Source organism: Echeneis naucrates, chromosome 17 (genome assembly GCF_900963305.1).
Source record: "Echeneis naucrates chromosome 17, fEcheNa1.1, whole genome shotgun sequence".
Classification (NCBI taxonomy): Eukaryota; Metazoa; Chordata; class Actinopteri; order Carangiformes; family Echeneidae; genus Echeneis; species Echeneis naucrates.
Window position 1 is genome coordinate 7,762,104 of NC_042527.1, and position 20,023 is coordinate 7,782,126.

At 40.9% G+C, this 20,023-nt stretch overlaps 2 protein-coding genes across 5 annotated transcripts; one reads left to right on the top strand and one right to left on the bottom strand.

Annotated features, from left to right (window-relative positions):
* The first annotated feature begins 1,013 nt into the window (after positions 1-1,013).
* On the top strand, positions 1,014-10,891 carry ccdc39 (coiled-coil domain 39 molecular ruler complex subunit). Of its 3 annotated transcripts, XM_029523982.1 has the most exons (23): positions 1,014-1,153; positions 1,549-1,668; positions 1,792-1,938; positions 2,033-2,191; positions 2,284-2,376; positions 2,647-2,775; positions 2,867-3,058; positions 3,163-3,266; positions 3,357-3,489; positions 3,700-3,894; positions 4,048-4,212; positions 4,292-4,429; positions 5,239-5,447; positions 5,588-5,711; positions 5,815-5,974; positions 6,145-6,251; positions 6,815-6,955; positions 7,079-7,258; positions 7,386-7,474; positions 7,570-8,326; positions 8,451-8,537; positions 8,630-8,706; positions 8,875-10,891. In XM_029523982.1, exons 1-20 carry the CDS (start codon positions 1,055-1,057, stop codon positions 7,733-7,735), a joined length of 2,850 nt encoding a protein of 949 aa, XP_029379842.1. In that variant the 5' UTR covers positions 1,014-1,054; the 3' UTR covers positions 7,736-8,326; positions 8,451-8,537; positions 8,630-8,706; positions 8,875-10,891. The 3 variants fall into 3 exon arrangements, with proteins under 3 accessions (XP_029379842.1, XP_029379840.1, XP_029379841.1); XM_029523980.1 differs by having other exon boundaries at positions 6,815-7,258; XM_029523981.1 differs by having other exon boundaries at positions 6,815-7,258; positions 8,454-8,537.
* A 2,223-nt stretch (positions 10,892-13,114) lies between these two features.
* On the bottom strand, positions 13,115-19,991 carry LOC115057123 (Y+L amino acid transporter 2). 2 transcript variants are annotated; one of them, XM_029523986.1, is made up of 9 exons: positions 18,912-19,991; positions 17,642-17,767; positions 17,409-17,553; positions 15,799-15,922; positions 14,959-15,062; positions 14,776-14,872; positions 14,531-14,680; positions 14,255-14,400; positions 13,115-14,081 (listed from the first exon to the last, which is right to left on the bottom strand). In XM_029523986.1, the coding sequence occupies exons 1-8, from the start codon at positions 19,387-19,389 to the stop codon at positions 14,290-14,292; spliced, it is 1,335 nt and encodes a 444-aa protein (XP_029379846.1). In that variant the 5' UTR covers positions 19,390-19,991; the 3' UTR covers positions 13,115-14,081; positions 14,255-14,289. The 2 variants fall into 2 exon arrangements, with proteins under 2 accessions (XP_029379846.1, XP_029379845.1); XM_029523985.1 differs by having other exon boundaries at positions 14,255-14,438.
* Positions 19,992-20,023: the final 32 nt, after the last annotated feature.

Here is a 20,023-nt window from a genome sequence, read left to right on the forward strand (position 1 = left end):
CTGCAAGGAGGGGGAGAAGTAGCTGAAAGCAGTCCAAAGCAGTGTGTGCGGAATGGAGCCTAAGACGTTGGTGAGATCCAAGGGGATTTCTCCGATCCTTTTGGGCAGCTTTGATTGAATTCAATAGTTTGGTCGGCAGTTTGGATTCAACAGCGGTGCATATGGCAGCAGCCCCCTTAAGTTTATCCAGAAGTTTTCCAGGGTCTTTGTTCACAGTTTCCCACTTTCACAGGATTTTGGCCACGTTATTGATTGCTTTTGCCCCGTTGGTAGGCTGTGGCACGCTGGGTGTACCTCCTGCTCTGTTGCAGGGGTGTTGATGTCCTGCAGTCAGTTTTCCTCCCGCTGGTGAACTCTACTTGACTGACTCAGCTTGCTCCGTAAGAAGTAATCGTTGATGCAAGCTCCCCATTCCACTGCCTTGATGAATATACTGCTCCGAATCTGGACTGTCCACGTGAATAATTGCTGTTCAAAGGAGCGAAAACATTGTTCCGCTTAAAATACCGTGACATGTCAAATGAAAACCTAATCCAAACACTGACGTCACCGTGACGTCACGACATCATGACCCTCTACAGAGGCCCGGAAGCGATACGGGGTTAGGGTTTTGTCCACACTATTATAGTTTATATTGAATGACGTAGTGTTTTCAAAATACAGAGAACATGGACAACTGAGATTCACGAGTATTTTTTCTTCAAAGTTAATTGTTAAATGTCTCTAATATTTACATACAAGAAGTTAATCGCGCCATTTTTTTGCGCATTTGCATATTAATTTAATATCCACAAGCTATTTTTACGAATTTAAAATTCTATTAGTAAATATGTGTGTTACATGCAGCTGACGGTCCGCCCGCTTCAAACGGCTGCTCCATGTTTGGTGAGCTCGCGCTGCCTCCGCGTGGTGACAACGTTGTAGGTCACCTGTGGTTGCTAGGGGCAACTGACAACAAACGGCTGCTCCGACAGTTACACGGAAAATTTAGGGACGGTGCTAACTCCCGGGTTTATTTGTTTCGTTTTTGTTAAGAGTTTTAAAGGTCAGAAAAATGTCGACCCCGCTTAGTTCACTTCTATCCGATGTAGACTGGGACGAGCGCTTTGCTGTGCCTGAACCAAACGCTACAAACAAAGCTCTGCTGGCAGAGGTGAGCGCAAGAAAACTGTTTGTTGGCTTATTTATGGTGACCGAAAACACACAAGGCTGAAGATTGATCCAGTCAAGCTAGCTCGACCTCTTGCTCGGCATTTCTCTGTGGAGACAAGTAGTGAAAGCCTGTCATGTACATGCGGAGAAATGTACGGTTTTTGACCGACAACGTGAAGGGGACCCCAAATGGGTTAAAAAAGTAAAATCAGATGCTGTAAACTGATATTTATTTCTGTGGTTCATCTATTAAAACTGTTTATATTTATCTGTTTTCACAGTTGTTTTATAGCTTGCACCGTATAATTGTTAATATTCTGTCCATGTATCCGCACATGTTTGTTAGTTGATTTGGTGACTGTCCTGTGTTATGACTATAATTTTCCTCGACTACAGATTCATTTGAAAGAGTTGGAACTGGTGCAGCTGGAAAACACACTTGAGATAAACAAAGGTAAAAAGGAGCACAAAGCTGACTTCAACAAAGCTGGTAGACGACAGGTGGAAATAATTGAGGTGGGTTTATCAGAGGACATTGTCTTATATCCAGGCAGATGGTAATTTCACTGTAATCATTCATCATCTATCATCATCTATCATCACTATCATCAATTTCTAATTTTGTTGTTCTGCATTTAGGCATTGTTAAAGGCCAAAGAAAGGGAGGAAGAGTTGGAGAAACACCTCACAGCCCTTGCAGAGAGGGAGACAGGCCGCCTGGCTCAAGATACTGCTAATATGGAGAAAGAGCTCCGTTCTTTAGCAGAGAGGAAAAACATGTTAGAGGTCTGTACCATATAAAACTAGACAGAAACATGTCTGCAGTAACTGTTGGTGCCAAATTGCCGCTGTATATGTAAAACTTTGTACACATTCCCAGAACCAAATCTTCAAGTCCAAACAGAAGTTAGAAGAATTTAAGAACCAAATGAACTGGGACCAGCAGACCATGGATGTTTTTTTGAAAGAGTCAGCATGCAAAGATGAGGACAAAATGACCATCATCAAGTATGCCCAACAAGATGAGCAGAGGATCAAGGTAAAGAGAAAAGACATGTATGAAAAAAAGGTAGGTTTGAGATTTGGTTTTCTGCAACAGGTTCAACAGCTTAATAATCTCTCCTCATTCAGTCACTCACCCTTGCTATTGAGAAGAAGACACTTGAAGCTCATGGGAAGCGCAAAACTCTTGACAAGGAGTTAACCGAGACTATATCTGCACAGGTACAGCAAGATCAGATCCTTTTAACAAATGACAATGTAGCACATTGCATCTATCCATCTTAGCATCAAGAAAACACTTATTTTGCAATTAAATGTCTTTGTTGGGTAATACAATTGGTTGTGCATCATTTATATCAGAGAACATCATACTTAATTGCTTTTGTATAAACTCAGATCCATACAAAATTGTTCCTGACTTGCTCTATGGGGGAATGAGTGTTACACTGTCAGAATAAATAATCCCTTGTTTTGTTTTGGTTTTTTTTGAAGATTGCTTTAGATAAGACTACAGAGAGTCTACAACAGGCCCATTTGGAGACACAGCAGATCATCCACCAGTGGGAAAATACCATCAAGCAAATGAAGCAGCGTGATGCTGAGATGCAGCAGTGTGCTCTGGTAGAGCCTGAGACCTTGCACTACATGCTGAGTGACGCACTTGACTAACACCATGTGATTGTGTTCTTAACATGTTCTGTCATTCATTCAGCAACTTGCTCAAGTCGATGAGAACATCAGAGAAAGGAATGTCACCAATACAGAGAGAAAGCATTTGCTAGATACTGAGAGAAACAACAACAAAGAAACTGAGAAGAAGATAACCATGGCCAATCGGCAGGCTGTAAAAATGAGGCAGGATTTGAAGGAGCAGGAGAATAGCTGCAGGAGACTGCAAGATGAGGTCGGCTTGTCAAAGGGTTTAGCTGAATTATATCACAGATAATCTCATCTGTAACTTTCCTTGTATCGTAAAAGTGAGTAATTTGCTTTTCATGGATCTTGCAGCTAGTTAGTTGCAAGGGCCGTCTGGACAAAACAACATCGGATATGGAGTCTGTAATGTCCAACATTTCCAGATTGAAGAAAGACATCCAGGATAACAACAGCAAGTTAGTGAAATATTATGGCTTTCTCTATCAATAAATACTAATTGTGGTGCTTTTAACAGAAACTGTCTTCTTATATATTTTCTCCTGTAGACTCAAAAAGGCCAGCACATACAATGCTGCGCTCCAGGAGAAGCTTGAAGTTGTTACTCAGACTGCCCTTAGTGAGGAGGAGAGAGCTGCCCAGATGGACCAGTTTCTAAAGGATGAGGAACAGGCGATTAAGGTTTGCTGCTTGACTTGCTTAAATCATGAATTGATTATTTTTTGGACAAAATAGAATTTCATTTAATTTTCAACTTTTCCTGTTGGTATATTAATGCTGAATATTCTATTCTACTGGTTAGTTTGGCTATGACGATGCCATTTCATGTTGTGCTCAAAAGAGATGACTTTGCTCTGTAAAGTTTCCTTGTAACCCTGTACTTTGCTGAAGGAGCTGGATGTCCAGCTGCAAGACTGCAGGATGGCGCTGTTTCATCGTAAGGAGCATTTGCAGGCCTTAAAGACAAAGGTGAAAGATTCTGTTGCCCACATTTCAAAGAGCAAATCCACAATCACCAGCCTAGAAAGCCAGCTCAGAAAACTGGGGGAGGACCTACTAAAACAGCAGGATACCATTAGTGGACAGGCAAGCCTACAAAACACACACACACACACACACACACACACACACACACACACACACACACACACACACACAACCATCGATAATCACACAGCCCAGTTTTATCCACTGTGGTGCTTATCTGCAGATTTTCCCTTTTCCTTTCCTACACTACAGGATACCAAGATCATCTTCTTGGGTAGAAAACTAGAACGGCTCCAGGGTGACATTCATTCAGATGAAAAACAAATTCTAGCCACAAAGATTGCTGAGTTGATGAAAGTCCTTGAAGAGAAGAAAAAAACATTCAACATGTTAACCAACACACTGAAAGATTCTGAGGTCAGTCTCACTGCTCATTGTTTCATTGCTATACAAAATGCATAATATCACCTCTCACGCGTGAGTCTCTTTTTGAAAGGATGACATTCGCTGTTTAAGGAAAGAAACGGAAAGGGCTGAAACTCAAAAGACAGTTCTCACTGAGAAGGTAGAGGAGCTCATGCTTCTCTGTAATTCCAGTGAAAAGGAGCTGAAGAGACTCAGACACACGAAACAGGTAATTCACTGGAGATTACACAGGAATCACGAAGCCACCATTCACTAACCTGTTTTCAGGAGGCCAGTTGCTGTCATTATTTCACCAAGTTTGATGTTACTGAAGGTTATTCCCTATTTTGCTGAAATGTTGTTTGATTGACAGACAAAATATGTTTTATTAATTATCCTGTTATGGGTTTTGATGAAAACACAAACAAATTATTCTTTAGCTTATGGATTAATCAAGTATTTAATTTACTTCAAATGGCTGTAAATTAGGCACTTTAATATACTAAAATAGTGTAAAGTACTTATGGTGCATGGCACAATGTCAAATAACATTTGACATTTTTAGTTAATTTACTTGTTGATGAATTTTTAAACAATTTTCTTTTTATTAACATTTTCTAAAACTAGTGATTTATGGAAAATATGTATGTAGATAATGTGAATCATTTTATAATACAATTAATTACTTGCATTTTTTATGCACATTTTAGTCCATGTAAGTGTGTCACTAATCATCTGCTGGCACACATGCACCTATAGAAACAGATATTTCTGCGTCTGACGCACAGCAGTGCTTACAACTCATTGTTGACATCAGCACCCTAAGATGAAAACAGTTTGCAAGAACATATTGATGTTGGTGTACTTTTCACAGTTCACTGAGGAAACAAATGCAAGGCCCTGGAACTGAACCCACAACTTTCTTGTTGTAATATTGTTCTAAAAACATGAAAATTTTTATGCAATGTAGCTTAAAGAGAAAAACATCTGTATGAAAAAAAACAACCATTATGACAATAATCTTATGTTCCACATCAGGACTACTTGGTGGAGCATAACATCATGAAGATAGAGCTCAAGCGAAGGAGAGATCAGCTGTACAACAAGACAGACACAATGCTATCCTTGGAAAAGAGGAAGTTGGAGCTACAGAAAGCCATAAAGGAAAGGGAAGATGAGATAAAGGTCTATCAACAGATGCTCAGCCAGCAGCTCAAGATCAGTGAGCAGGAAAGACAGAAACTCAGGTAACAACGCAGCTGTTACTTCAAATCTCCCATATGTGTAACTCTTTCAATGTGGATTTGTGATTTCACCTAACAGTGAGTCATTGAGCCACTGGAATCCTTTCAGAGAACACTTAATTTAGGGACTGATGTCATTTCAGTGTTGAACTGAATGAGAAACTGTCCAAGGTTGACATGATGAAGAAACGATTTGAGGTTTTGACTCTTTCAATGGCAGCTCCAGAGGGAGAAGAGGAGAAGTCACAGGCTTACTATATCACAAAGGTGACAAACCTTCGCCCCAAACACATAAATACCGACATGCTGCATGTATATCTGCTCGTTATCCCAGACGTTTGAATGAATGTCCCTGTATCTTCTTCACCAGGCTGCACAAGAGAAAGAGGAGCTCAAGCTGAAGGGAGATGATCTGGATGTTAAAATAAGGAAGATGGAACTGGAAAATCAAGCACTGGAGAATACTATTCAGTTGTTCAACAACAGTAACTCAGCATTTCGCAAATCCCTCAACAAAGTAAATGAATCCAGTAAGTACTATGAGGTAGAGCAAAGAATGAGAGCAGGTCACAACATTCTCATCAGGGATCATCGTGAGAAGTTCTATGATTTACGTCTTTTTTTTCTTTTTTGGCTTTGTCTCGCGAAGTCAGCAAATATCTTTGAACACAATGTAATTTATAAAATTTTTTTGTTTTAGGTCCAGATTACCAGGAAAAAATGAAATTAGAAGAGCAGCTGACAGTGGCTGAAGAGACATTAAAGTACAGGAAAAGACAGGTCCAAGAGCTCCAACAGGACTTACAGGTTACTTCTATTTATAGCCAGTGTTGAGCAGATCACTTCACAGACAGTTCACCAGACTACTGAATACCTCAACCTGTTTCTCATATCAGGCTCATTTGGTGTTGGATTCAGAGTATATCCTCATAATTTGAATACTTTAACTCAAAGCGTTAACAGTTTCCAAGTCAATCAGTTTTTATTTAGCATAGTTTTCCTAGTTCTTATGTATTTCATTTTTGTTCAAAAATGAATGGGAATTTTATTTCAATCTATTATTTATAGATGGCTCACGGGTATATAAATCTTCCGCACACATCCATACGATTTATCTGTCAGAGTCGTGGAGAGGGGAAGTACACACTAAATTGGTTGTCAGTCTATTATAGGGCTGATATACAGAGACATACAATGATTATCATTTGCACTCACATGTCACAGATTAATAACAAAAACAATGCTCAATTTACAAATCTGTCTGAATGAGTCATCCTGTGAAACTGAGCAAGCATGAATCTCTGCATCTGGTAGAGCTTTACCTTTGTGTACTCATGTGATTGTTTGTGTGTATCACTCTCCATTTCTAGGACATGAACAATACCATGGAGAGTCTGCTGCAAGACAAGAAGGAAGAGGAAGATAGGATAGAGCACAAACAATCCCTCATCCAAAAACTAAACAAAGAAATTGCTTCACAACAGGAGAAGATTGAAAGGGCAAAGAAACAGGTTCCCCTGTTGTTGTTCCCCTGCTTAACGAACCAGTTAAAAACCAAGAATGTGTCTGTATATGCATATAGAACAGACTACCTGGAATACATTTTCATCTTGTCTTTTATTCCTTTTTGTCAGAACTTGAAATTGACCAATGAGATCCGCTCAGCTAAAAACACTAAGAATGAGACTTTTGAAGAGAAGGACATTAAACTGAGGGAGTTAAAAGAATTCAACAAAAGTATTGATAAGATGCTGAATGAGGCCATGGAAGACAAGCCAGATCTCAGATCAGTGTTGGAGAAATACTTTCTCCAGGTATAACAGAGTCAACACTGCATTGTTTTTCTATAACGCACTAAGTCATGATTGGCTTTTACTTTCAATAATGGGACTTCAGTGGTTTAAATGGCTATGAGTCATTTTTTTCTGCTCTTTCTTGCAGACCAATCTATCTCTTCCACCTCCTTCTTCCACTCATACCTGTCAGCGGAGCTCCAAGCCAAGCACTGCTCGCAGCTCTGCCGCACTAAGGTTTGATTCTCTCCCTCAACATTAGGGAAAAATGCACGTAAGAGGTAACTGCATTGCTTCTGGAAAAGCTCTTAACTTGTTACTCTGTATTGTAGATCTCCTGCATCCTCAACAGGTAGCAGCCCCAGGACCTCTGTACTTCGTTCCCCTGTAGTAAAGACTGTGGAATTGGGCTTGGATCTGACTGTGAATCCCTCCATCACCTCCAGACGCTCCACTGCTGCAAGCAGCAGCAACAGCAGAAAGTTAAAGAGTCCATAGCTGTGTAGAAAAACTGTCACATTATTCTGAAAGGTGTTTTCAAGACTGCACAAATTAGTTTCGCTTTTTTAAATAATCCGTTTTGTGATGTCATTCAATTTTGATGTATAATTCTCAGTGTTATTCATAATTTAATAACAGGCAACATTACTTTACTCCGTCATAACAAGAAAAGACTGAGTGCACCCACAATGAGTAAAAAGACTATAGACAGAGTGAATTTTAAAACAAACATGAGACATGACATATCAATAAAAATTATTTGGATCCTTTTTGGCTGGTGAACTTCCACGTTCTTGAGAGGACAGGGTTATATTTGGCTTAGGTTTTTTGGTTTGTGCGCCAACCCAAAAATTTAATTCAGGGAACAGCTGTATTGTTGAAAGCAGGCCACACCCCTTGAAAAGGGATATCATTTCCTCATACTGAACAAAAGTTATTTGACGCTGTGCAAGCGTGGAATGAACACGTCCCCACAGAAGATTTTTCTTGCTTTTATTTAAAAAAACAAAACAAACAAACTATAAAGCTTCAACATGCTGCTGCTGATCCTGTTTGTTGGATGTTTGGCCTCATGTACCGCGCAGACAAGTGAGTACTGCCAGAACTCATGGAAAAATCTTTTTAACAAGTGAAATGTGAGTAAAGTATTTTGGTCTAAATTAAACTGCCTAGCTCTGAAATGTGATCAACTTTATCTTTACTGTTTATCCAGCAGTCTTACCTTCCTTTACTACGGGAATATCACCCATGGCAACTACAACAACAACCATCACTACCACATCTGGGTCCACCAATGACTGTAAATACACTTCAAACTATTTCACCACAATGTGATTCTCCTTAGAGTCTGACATGATTTTGAATTGGTATGTCTTGTTAACTGTGCCGTAGCTGTGGTAATCCTTCAGACTGCTCTAGAGTCCAGTCTTGAAATCACTGAGGGGGAGGCTCAGCAGGTCTTACGTGAGGTAATTCACCTCGTTCATAAAACCTTTCATCTTCAGTGCTGACTGTTATTTCTTTCTCAAAAAACATTCAGTATCAGTTGAGCTGTACAGACACCTCATACTGTCTGTATGAGGCCCGGTGAATCAGGACTGGAGTGTAATGAGCGTAAAATGATTTGTGTTTTTCAGTTCTTCACCAGCATACTGGGACAAAATGCAACATTCACTCTGAAAGTGACGAACATCACTGAAGTCTGAAAACTTCTCACCTCTTTTTTGTGTTTTTGCTCACTTTGCTCACTGGATTTGTTCTAAAAAAAAAGTTGGGGGGGGGGGGCTTTTGTGGTTAATTTCCTGTAACATTAGGGTTGGAGGTCAGTGTTTTTAACTACTGTAGGAGGACAAACTTGCCTCCAGAGAGGATCCACCTGTGAGCCTTTTTTTTTTTTTTAGCAACAATACAACCTACCTCAGTGGCAACAAATTGTACCAAAGAGTGAGTTGAGAGACTTCCAGCCATGTGGACAGTTGAGAAGGATAATGTGTTGTTGCATGTTGCTCATTGAATTCTGCCATTATAACTAAAGAACAGATAGAAAATTGGACCATTAGACAGACACGCAAATAAAAATGTCCAGTTCATCATCTATGCTTAAATTTTGGTCAATGTGATAAATACAAGTAACAAGACAGATCACATGTTTCTGTGTGTTGCCTTAAGTAATTTTTTTTTCTGAGTAAAAACTGTCTCTGTTCAAAATCCTAAAAAAAATAAACCATGAGAAGCCATTTAAAACAAAAAACATGTTCATTTTTTTTAAATACACAATGAGACATAGACATTATATATCTAATCATAAAGAATATGACTAGAATTATAAGAGACTGTGGACCATTGGCATGCTCTTGCTGCACTTCTTCTTTAAGCCACCAGAGGACAATACGAACTGATGGTAAAAGCTTCCATCCACCGTTTCATCAGACAAAACAGAGTATTCTGTTTGGCCTTCTGTCTTTTCATGGAATCAGAAGGAAGTATATCTGTCGGGACAATCACAGCAGCCTGTCGTGCTCGATGACAAATTCAGTTTTGAATAAGACTGGTATTAAAACACCAGCATAAACTGTAGTGAGCATGAGAACCAAATAGTCAGGGGGCTGTTGGTGATGCTGCTCGTTTGTTCTTGATTGAATCAGACTGTGCAGTCTCATCCCAGAAAGCAAAATGAACAGGCCCAGTGTGCGCCGCGTATAGCTCCATACCCACATATTATCCACCAGAATCGGCTGACAGCAAGAAGATTTTCTCTGCCTCCACCGGAATTGGCAAAGATGAGGATAAAATGAATGTATCTTTAAAAATGCTAATTTTGCTGATGAACACACAAAGAACAGCATGATGGACTTCCCTTTGGCTCTGAAGCTATTTTGCTGTCTTCCAGGTTTGACAACTGCAACTTTCCTGCTTTGGTTCTTTTTTGTTTTTTTCACTGTTAGGACCATAAAAGTTTAAAAATCTCCCCCAACTGGGACTTAAATGTCAACAGCGAATGGCTGCCAGTGTGGCTCAGTGTGTGTTGATTTGTTAACATGTTTGTCATATCAACTTTAAATGTGCATAACTAAAATGGCAACAAAGTTTGCAAAGAGAAAAAAAAATCTACCTATAGTTATTATTTATTGTTAGTTTAATGACTATATTCTCAGCTAATTTGAATGAAAGAGGCCTGCTGTTAACAGGAGACACAACAGTTTGACACGAGGTTTTTCAAACAAACTGAACTAGCCAAACAGTCTGGATTTCAGGGTGACAAACCCTTTACACGTTCAACATTGCTATGACGAAAGATCTGTTTCTGTCAGCCCACAGTTTCACAGAAGACACGGTGTCTGCAGACAGAGAAGTGTGTGTGTCTCTCGGAAGAAAAGCTGCTGGACTTGTTTCAAAAGTATTTCTGCTAATGCACAAGTGTTACCTCTATAGATACCATCATGAAATGGTGTCGATGGCTGTTTCCTGTATCTAAATCTTCAGCCAGTTTCCCACAGTCCTCTCTCAGTCCTTGTCTGTGTTAAACAATGTTGCTCTGTACGCCTTCCACATGACCCACGCTCTCCTTTTTAAGCCGTCTGAGCCCACATTCGGGGCGGTGTCCACACAACTGTCCAGAGACCAGGTCCAGTCCAGATCTAGCTTCCTTCACCATGGACCTGAGGTTCTGTTGTCTGGCCTCAGCTCTCCTCCTGGGGGCCACACTCACCATCTCACTGGCAGACCGGACTGCACAGTGCAAAATCAAATGGTGATGTATTTGTTTCTTCCTTTTTAATGATAGAAATTTTGGCGTTGAATCAAAATGTTTGACAAGTCTGCAGTGAGCACTGGAACAGAAGGTGTCTTTGCAGACATTTTCAGTTACATTGTATGTAAAACACTCGATAATTTATACCTGCCACAAGTATCTTTATTGTTAATGTTCAAAGAGAAGAGGCAGCATTTTTCCATCAGCTAGACAGAGATAGTGTTTTATAATGTTGTTTGAATTTCCTAAAATCCACAGTGGTTACAGTGTAAAAGGGTCAAATGCATGCTGGACTAAGCACTTCTGATTTAAAACGACTGTGTGTGGGAATTCCTCAGGCTGGTTATCCTTGATGCAGTCTCATAAGACTCACATTATACATAGGTTGCACAGAAATAGAAAATCTGATCAACCAAATCTTTTTCTGATGCATAAAGGTCATTTGTAATGAGTCAGATATCTCTCATGAATACAATATGAGCTCTGAGCAGAACATCGCATTAACATCTCAACACTCGCCGCTCTGCAGGTTGTTCGGCATCCCGTGCAGTGATGTCTGTGAGAAGCTGGTGAGCCAGATCAAGGCATGGCAGATCAGCCAGGGCTGTCTGTATGCAGGGGAGAGGTGCTCATACGAGGTCAGACACATCGCAGTCAACCAGCAATGTTGAGTTTTAATAACTAACAAATTAGTTAATGAATAAGTTTAATTAGTGAGGCTTCTATTAACAGGTAATTTATATAGATATATAAAATGCCATTAGCAGCATTCAGTTAAATAAGAATCAATGAATATAAACATGTTATGAATATAAATGGATTGTCACGGCCTTAAACTAAGGCTGATGTATAAACAGATAATGAAAGATATAATTAAAGAGATCCATTAATGTAAAAAGCTGCTGCACATTACAGTCATAAAATCAGTCTAAAACTACATTATAGTGTGTTTCAAGGAATTTATCCAATGTTTAAATAAAGATTTAAGGGTAGCCATGTGTGACACAGTGATAACTTGATGTGCACTATATCTGCACATGATGCATATAAGGTGCGGGCTTCCATCAATAATAAAGTGAGCTGACTGAATGTGAAATGTGCTGCAGCTCGTGTCGGCAGCTGCTTACCTGGTCCAAGCTACACACACATCTCCCAGAACAAAGACAGCGAGCAGCCTTCAGTTTCTTCTCGAGCAGTCCACCATCTGCAAAGTCACCGTGAGTAAATTTATCTGAATCAGATAATGATCTCTTCTATTTAAACCAACCGCATTTCACCAAAAACCTCGAGAATCAAAGCACTTCAGTTTTTACTTGATTTGATTTAACAGAGCACATTGATTGTGTCGCACATATCAAATATCAAAGAGCTTCAATCAAATGGAGGGGTAGGAAATATTTGTCATTCCTTCTGTTTGTGAGGAGAAATTACACACAGACATTATTCACATTGACTTTAAGGCTTTTTAAAGGAAAAGAAAAAAAAGGGGAAAGTCAAAACTCAGACGTTAATCAGCTTTGCTGAGCAACATTCCTCTTTTTACATGCTGTTTCTCTTCTGGCTCTGCCTGAGAAATCAATCAGCATCTCCTGATGTTCTTACTGTGCAGGGAGAGGCAGTGTCAGAGTTTTCCAAAGATCCGGCCGACAACAGCACAAACTACTGCAGCCTCCAGAACCTGATGGACGGTAAATATTCTGTCTACTGAGTGACTCCGGTCAGTTTCAACATTAACAACCAGTGTCATTGAGTGCGTGCTTGTCTCTGTTTAGGAAGTGACCTGATCAACGTTGAGGGATACAAACAGTTCAGCAACAAGTGGATCTGTCCTGGATTTGACAGCGCAAACTGTACCTTATCATAGGAGAGTAGATCCTCCAGGCACTGGAGTAAAACAGGCCCTTAGCCATGAAAATAGATTGTTTTACATAAATTAAATGAAAGAAGAAAAGAGGCACACAACTGATGCATATGATTTCTCTGAATTATTCATGTACCTAAAATTTATCTTTGGCTTCTGTTCACTGATTAGAGATAATTGGTATAGTTTGAACATTTCTAGTGAAGAACTTCTGACTGTGGCCAAGAAAATACATGTGAATAGCCAAAATAATTATCGTGTGAAATTCTTTGCATTTTAATAATACAAAATGGCACAGTAACAAATGCTTTGTTTCAAGACAAACTGCATGTGTAAGTGTTTAGTGTGAACATTGTAAGGCTTCAAAGAACATACAAATAAAGATATAATCTATTGTATGCATTGAGAATCCAGCAGCTTCTTATACACTGACATGAAGAGAGATTATTATCAATGCTCAATGCAGAAAATGAATGATTGGACATAGTGTGACAGTGAAAACACACACGTAAGAAATATAACAGCAGCAGCTTGTTAGATCAGTTTCTTTCCTGCAGGTGTCAGAGTTGAAATGCTTGAGGAGCTGCTGATACTTGAGCTTCCCACACGGTTTTTTTCCTGTGTTTCCAGTGTCCGGTGTTTTAAATAAAGGAGAAATAATTCTTAGAATTACACGATTATAAGCATGACTCAGGGCTGTCAGCAAACAAACAACTGACTCAGTCCAGTCGACAGCAGGTGTGAATTTGTATTAATAAAACTCAGTGTGAAAACATGTTGAAATCTTCCATTTAAAGGGAAAGAGAAGCAGCATGCAGAGAAGGCATCAGCCATCAGTAGAATAATAAAACAATGATCACACGTGATCACACACGTATGTAGATACATACTTTTTACATACATACATATTTTTTGATAGTTTTATTGACTCCAGATAGAAAACTTTCCTCCATCTCTGTAGAAAAGGGAGTCAAAGTCATAGAAGAAAAGCAATACTTTGCAGTCTCTCAAGTGCCTGCTTTGTGACACCAGGTCTTTTTTCACCTGACCTGATCTCACGAATGTTGTGAGACTATGTTTCACCGCAGTGTTCGGGGCTGAGTCCTCAGGCAGGAGGCGGTCCAGTCCGTCTGCAGCTCACTGCGTTTTCACTCCCACCTCTGTTTCTGTATCCATGTCAAAATCAGTCAAGCAACAGTAGAACACAATCTGGGTGTATCTGGTGGCAAAAGCTGGAGGGGATAAGACAGCCGTCACTGATAATCCAACATGATTAAAGCAGGTTCATCTTAAATCTTAAACCTATTTAACAGTGCTCATCATATCTTAAAATACAATTAAAACAAATTAAGCTGCTATGAAATAGTACATTTCCCTGTTATGGACATTTGAGGCCAAAACGTACAGTTTAATGTGCTAATGAATTTGGGTCTTCTCTCCTCAGGCAGGTAAATGGTCATATAGTAGACCGGCACCCCTGAAAGGGCGATGCCGATTCCTATGAGAGAGTTGATGGTGTCTCCGTACAGCGGGACAATGACTAAGAACACGCTGCACAGACAGTAGATGAAGGGGAAGAACAGGGTCAGCTGTGGAGAGAAGAGGATGCACATCTCAGGTTCGTTTGTTAGAGTGAAACGGCAGAAACTGGCTGAATGGACTTAGTGAGTTCAGACTGCACCTTGACCGGCCTGTGTCGGTCTGGCTGAGTGTTGCGCAGGTAGATGAGGCCGGCCACAGACAGACCCACATAGAGCCAGTAACTGAAGCTGAAGTAGTTGATCAGCTGGAAGACGTCCTCCACACACAGAAAGATCAGGCCCATCAGCCCCTGCAGCCATAAAGAGACACAGCACGTGTAAAAACCCGTCATATGACTACTGGCAGGCATTACTTGTATTTAAGTGTGAAATGAATGCTCTTCACATTGAACAGCAGAGCAGGTATGGGTGTGTATCGCTTCATGTGGATCAGGCTCAGACTGTTGGGTAGGTGGCCCTCTCTGGCACCGACAAAAAACAACCTGCACCATCAATAAAGATGTGATGTTAATGTAAAATGAGTAATCACGATGAACTCAGGTCTTCCTGTTCAGCACACTGAGATTACCGTGATGCAGCAATGATAGAAGCATTTAGTCCGCTGTAGCAGGACACGGCCACCGACACAGGGATGATCCAGCTGAATGGCCCCAGGACCGCATTCCCAAAAGTCTGTGGGATCAGAACCACATGGTCTGCAACAGCTCAGAACAGAACATTAAATCACCATGAATTCATTTCCTCTTTTTTTTAGTCTCAGGTCAAGCATCTCTAAGCAGAAGCGGGCTTGATTTAGCAGCAGAGGGAGCGTCCTCTCTCAGGCGACTGCTGGGCCCAAACCCAACATCCGTCCTCACAGACAGACTGTTGGAGGTGCGTTCACTCGAAATCCACGAGGGTTGAGGACACTACCGCAGTGAAATCACTAAGTGCACGCGTGCTCTCTCACAGATATTTCAGGATTCACGCTCACCTCTCCATTAATTTTGCATTTCTTCAGACGTTCTCTGAGCGAATTAATCACAAGGTGCTGTAATGCTGAACACTAGGTTACCGCTGTTAAACTGTATGTGACGTAAAAATTATTTGGTCTGGCTTTCTGTGGTAGAAATATAGAGCTCTCTGGTGAGTTGTAGTGTGTGTAATTATTTGACCTTTGATGATAAATCCCCCTCCAAAAAAAAAACAACAACTTTCATTTGTCTCAGTCATCATAACTCTTTTGTAGAGGCAAACTCAAATGTCCCAAACCCAAAGCAATATGCAAAATGTTGTCAAAGTGACGTGCTGCCCTTTCCTCTTTACACCCGTGTGAGCTTTTGCAACTTCCTGTGGCTGACTGCTTACTTGGTAATGTAAAATCTGGGATGGTTCAGGGCCGACTCTGGGATCGGCTCCAGTGTCTTACCACAGCAACAGCATCACTGGAGAGCAGAGACGGCATATCCAGAACCACGTAGTACGCCACGTTGGTGAGCAGGTAGATGATGGTCACTATGGGCATGGAAATGGCGATGGCCAGGGGCAGATTCCTTCAACAACAAGCACACACTGCAGCTTAGTCCCAGATAGACAAATTGCAGCAGGTGGATGTGATACCAAACAAATTAGCTGTAGTTTACACCTTTACAAGTTTCCTCTCCAGTTTTCAGACTGTACAGGTGTGATGGCCAGCCACACATGGTGACACACAAACACATTTTGTTTCATTTGCTGTCAGTCACTCCGAACATTTCATATGACACAAATTCATGCAGCTAATTTCATTTAAAAGCAGTTTATTTACTTTGAGCCATATATTGTTTTAGCGAGTGCACACTTCAGCAATGGAGGGTTCACTATTAGTTTGTTATATTAATCATTTCTTTCTTTTGCGTTACCATGGTGGGAGGTCACGTCCTGGTGGAGCCAAAGGTGAGGCTAAGGGCAGAGCACTCTTAAATATGGCACCCAGCTAATTGGACCAGACTAATCCCTGCTGTATCGTGGGGGGGATTTGGGTTTAGTTAGTTTGTCCTCTGTTAGTTGTAGTTGATGTCCATTTTGGTTCTCCCCTATCTTTTTGTTTGGCCAAACCAGTATATATGTGCTGCTTTGTGTCATTATGGGAGGTCTGTTCTGTTAACGTCGCAGGTATTTGAGTATAGTTATCTTTTGTTGACCTCTTCTATAGGCCTAGAAAACTTCTGTTCCTTTTTGTAAAAAATATTTAATTTTTGGGCAAATAAAAACCCTATTTTTTGAATTATGTTCCTGTCTCCTGTTGCTTGGTCCTTAACAACAGGAAACTAGGATCTCATTATTGCAACTGATTTTATTTCAGCTCTGTCAAATTTATCTCGTCACTAAAAACAATGACCAACCTCACTCTTTCTTATTCCTGCTGTTGTTACTTCAGTTAAAACAAAACGTATTTGACTTGACCTTTTGGTTCTTCCTTCTTCTTCTGTGTGAGTTCAGTCAAATCCTCAAGTGTTCACGTGCTTGGCCAACAAAGCTGACTCAGTAAAAAAAAAAAAAAAAGCGGCAAAAAATGTGACTCGTCTGCAGTGTAGGCGGATGAGTGGGAGTGAGCGTACACGTCGTTATCACAGCGTGCTGGGATCGATGCTGGGGGTTATTCCCCCCTCTCTCTCTTTGTTTCCTGACTGTCACTCTGCCACTTACTAACTGAAATAAAGAAATAAAAAGCCCCAAAAATAATAGAATGTGAATGCTTGACATGCATTCAATGAGCTCAAACCTCTTATAGTAGAGCTACACAACTTGCTGTCTGAGCTATGGAGTTAAGGACAGGCTTTGTGCGTTTTTGCAGAACATGATTTCATTTTCATTTCATATTCATGAGTTTAGCTCTGACCTTTTTGCTATAAAATGTTCACTTCACTTGAAGAATTCATCCAAATTAATTTGTGTGAAATTTGTAGCAGTGCCTTGAGGAATTTGAAAGTGTGTAATTTGTCCACGTCGGGCTCAGATGTCTCACAGTTTCTTTAGGGTTAGGGTCAGTTGCATTACCTCTCTGGATTCTGAATCTCCTCTGTGACAAAGTTGAGTGTGTCCCAGCCAGAGTAGGAAAACAGAGCAGAGTAGAGGGCCAAAGCTATGGCCCCAGGATCTGTAGAGGAGCCTTCAAATGGATTCTCAAAGCTTTTTGTTTCTCCTACACAATTAGAGAAGTCAGTTTGGAATACACATCATGCATTAAAAATGTCATCATCAATTGGATAATTGTTTTTATCTGGACTCACCACTAGACAATTTTAGGATTCCTACAATGATGATGAGGAAGAGAGCCATGAGTTTGGTATAGGTGAAGATGTCCTGGATTACTGTCCCCCACTTCACATATGCACAGTTGACAAATATGAGCGTACCTGGATAAAGCAGGTGAGTTAACCTTCCTCTGCGCGCCTAAAATATAACATTTTGCAAAGAACTGACACAACTCTGTTGCAGCTTCTGCCCCCTTGTTTGGTTGCATATGTGCAACAGGCAAAGAAGAAGGATTGAGGAACAACGATACACCATATTGGTCAATTTGTGAAACTCCACTTCAAAGAAGTTGAAGTTTGAAAGTCATGTGTTGTCCAATCACTGAACGTCTCCTCTGCGTCATTGAACATGTGAACACAGAAAGAGAAACTTGCTTATCACTTCGAGCAGTGCTGCGCTCTCACCTAAATACCATTCCAGTGAGCTGCATTCTTCACAGCACAAAGCCAAGATACAATAACAGGGGTATTTTTACTGGATGGGTGGGCCAACTGTAGCTGGTGCCAGCTGGTGCCAGGGTTACTCAGTTCAGTACTGGGGTGAATAGAAATGATGCTCTGCTCTTTCTGAAAAATGTAAAGTGTTTCCTGGGACACTGAAGCCACCGTTTGTATCACCAGTTGAAAGGTTTCAATATGAAGAAGCAGCAGAGAGAAATGCGGGGTTTGAATTTACAATCATGCAATCAGATTTGTGGTCTCTTGGAGCAAGACTGAATTCTTCTTATTCTTATTATTACACCATTAAGATAAAATAAAAAAGAGTAAACCTGTATAAAGTACGAATTTACTTTGGTTTAAATCCAGTGCAGGAATGGTAGACAGTATAAATACACTGAATGGCTGGTGAAATAGCAGGTTTTATTTTCATGAAAATATGGTTCCCTGAAGTGGGAAGTAAAGCCTTCCTCGTTAGTGACAGCACCAAAGGCTTCGGTCCAGAGAAATGCCCACAGCTTGTATACAGAAGAGCCATAAAGACAGTCCTGACTGGCCATCAGACCTCTGCAGTCTTCAAATAAAACCCAGTTCAGTTCTTTCTTCCTCTGCCTACAGCACCACAGTGGTGGCATTAAAATCTCTTTATTTTAACAAACAACGAAACTGCTTAATGTGTTTTATGGTGCAAATGTATGAAAATATCAGTGTTTTTTTTTTCTTATACAAAAGGAACTTGACAACCTGTTTAATAAACGAAAAGCTACATTTAGTCTATCTCACACTCACACCGAGGAGTTTTTCTTACAGAGGCAGGCTGCAGCAAGGAGGCGGACAGCGTTGTACGGCGGCTGGCATGTTGGGTAGAAAGTCTCCAGTAGATAGTTGGCAAAGGTCAGTGAAATCACAGCCTGGCTGGCTGGCTCAATAAGCAGGATTGATGTCCAGAGACGAATAAAAGCCAGGAAACCTCCAAATGACTCCAGGATGTAGGCGTAGCTGGCTCCAGACTTGGTGATGGTGGTGCCCAGCTCTGCGTAGCACAAAGCCCCAAGCACAGAGAAGATCCCTCCAAGAGCCCAAATCAGCAGCGACAGCCCGTAAGAGGAACTGTACATGAGGACACCCTTTGGTGAGACAAAGATCCCAGAGCCAATCATGTTGCCGACAATGAGGCAAATTCCATTCAAGAGAGAGATTTCTCTCTTCATCTGCATTTTCTCTGCTTTCCCTCCATTTGGGGCCTTTAAGTCCTCTTCAGATTGAGCCTGTGACCCGACCCCCATCGTCTGCCTTAGGTAGGTTAGTCTTCAGTGCTGGTGTAGAGATGATAAAGCATCGGAGCATCTACCTTATTTTGGGTGTATTCGTCCTTCTGAGTATTTGTTGTCTCTAAGCTCACAGCTGCTGCTCTGAACCAAGCAGCGAGACACTGGAGATGTCACATCTGAGCAGGACATTCAGTGTTGCAATCTCTGTCGTCCAGCACAGGCACAACGGTGTTTTTCCAGCAGCAGATGAGTCGAACTCTCGTGTTCCCCTCTGTGCTATTTTCAGAGACCTCGTCCCTGCCCCCAGGAGCCTTCATCAGCACAGACAGAGGGAACCGAGCTTCATCTGGGTCAACAGGCCGGCAGTCTGTCAGTAGATTGGCACATCATTGAATAACATTTAATACACTGTGACTGGTCCAGCTGGGCCGCAGGTAACCATCCAGCGTAAAACAGATGCATATTTACTCTTTATTTGTGCGAAACATCAGACTTCCTTCATGATCATTTTGTGTTCCTTTGGGGTCTCTTTTTAGTTATTTTGCATCCCTTCCAGTTTGCTTCTTATGGGCTGGTTTGCTCTTTGTTATCTCACTGTCTCTTTAAGTGTCCCAGGTAGGTGCTCAGTATTTCAGGCCATCGTGCTTCT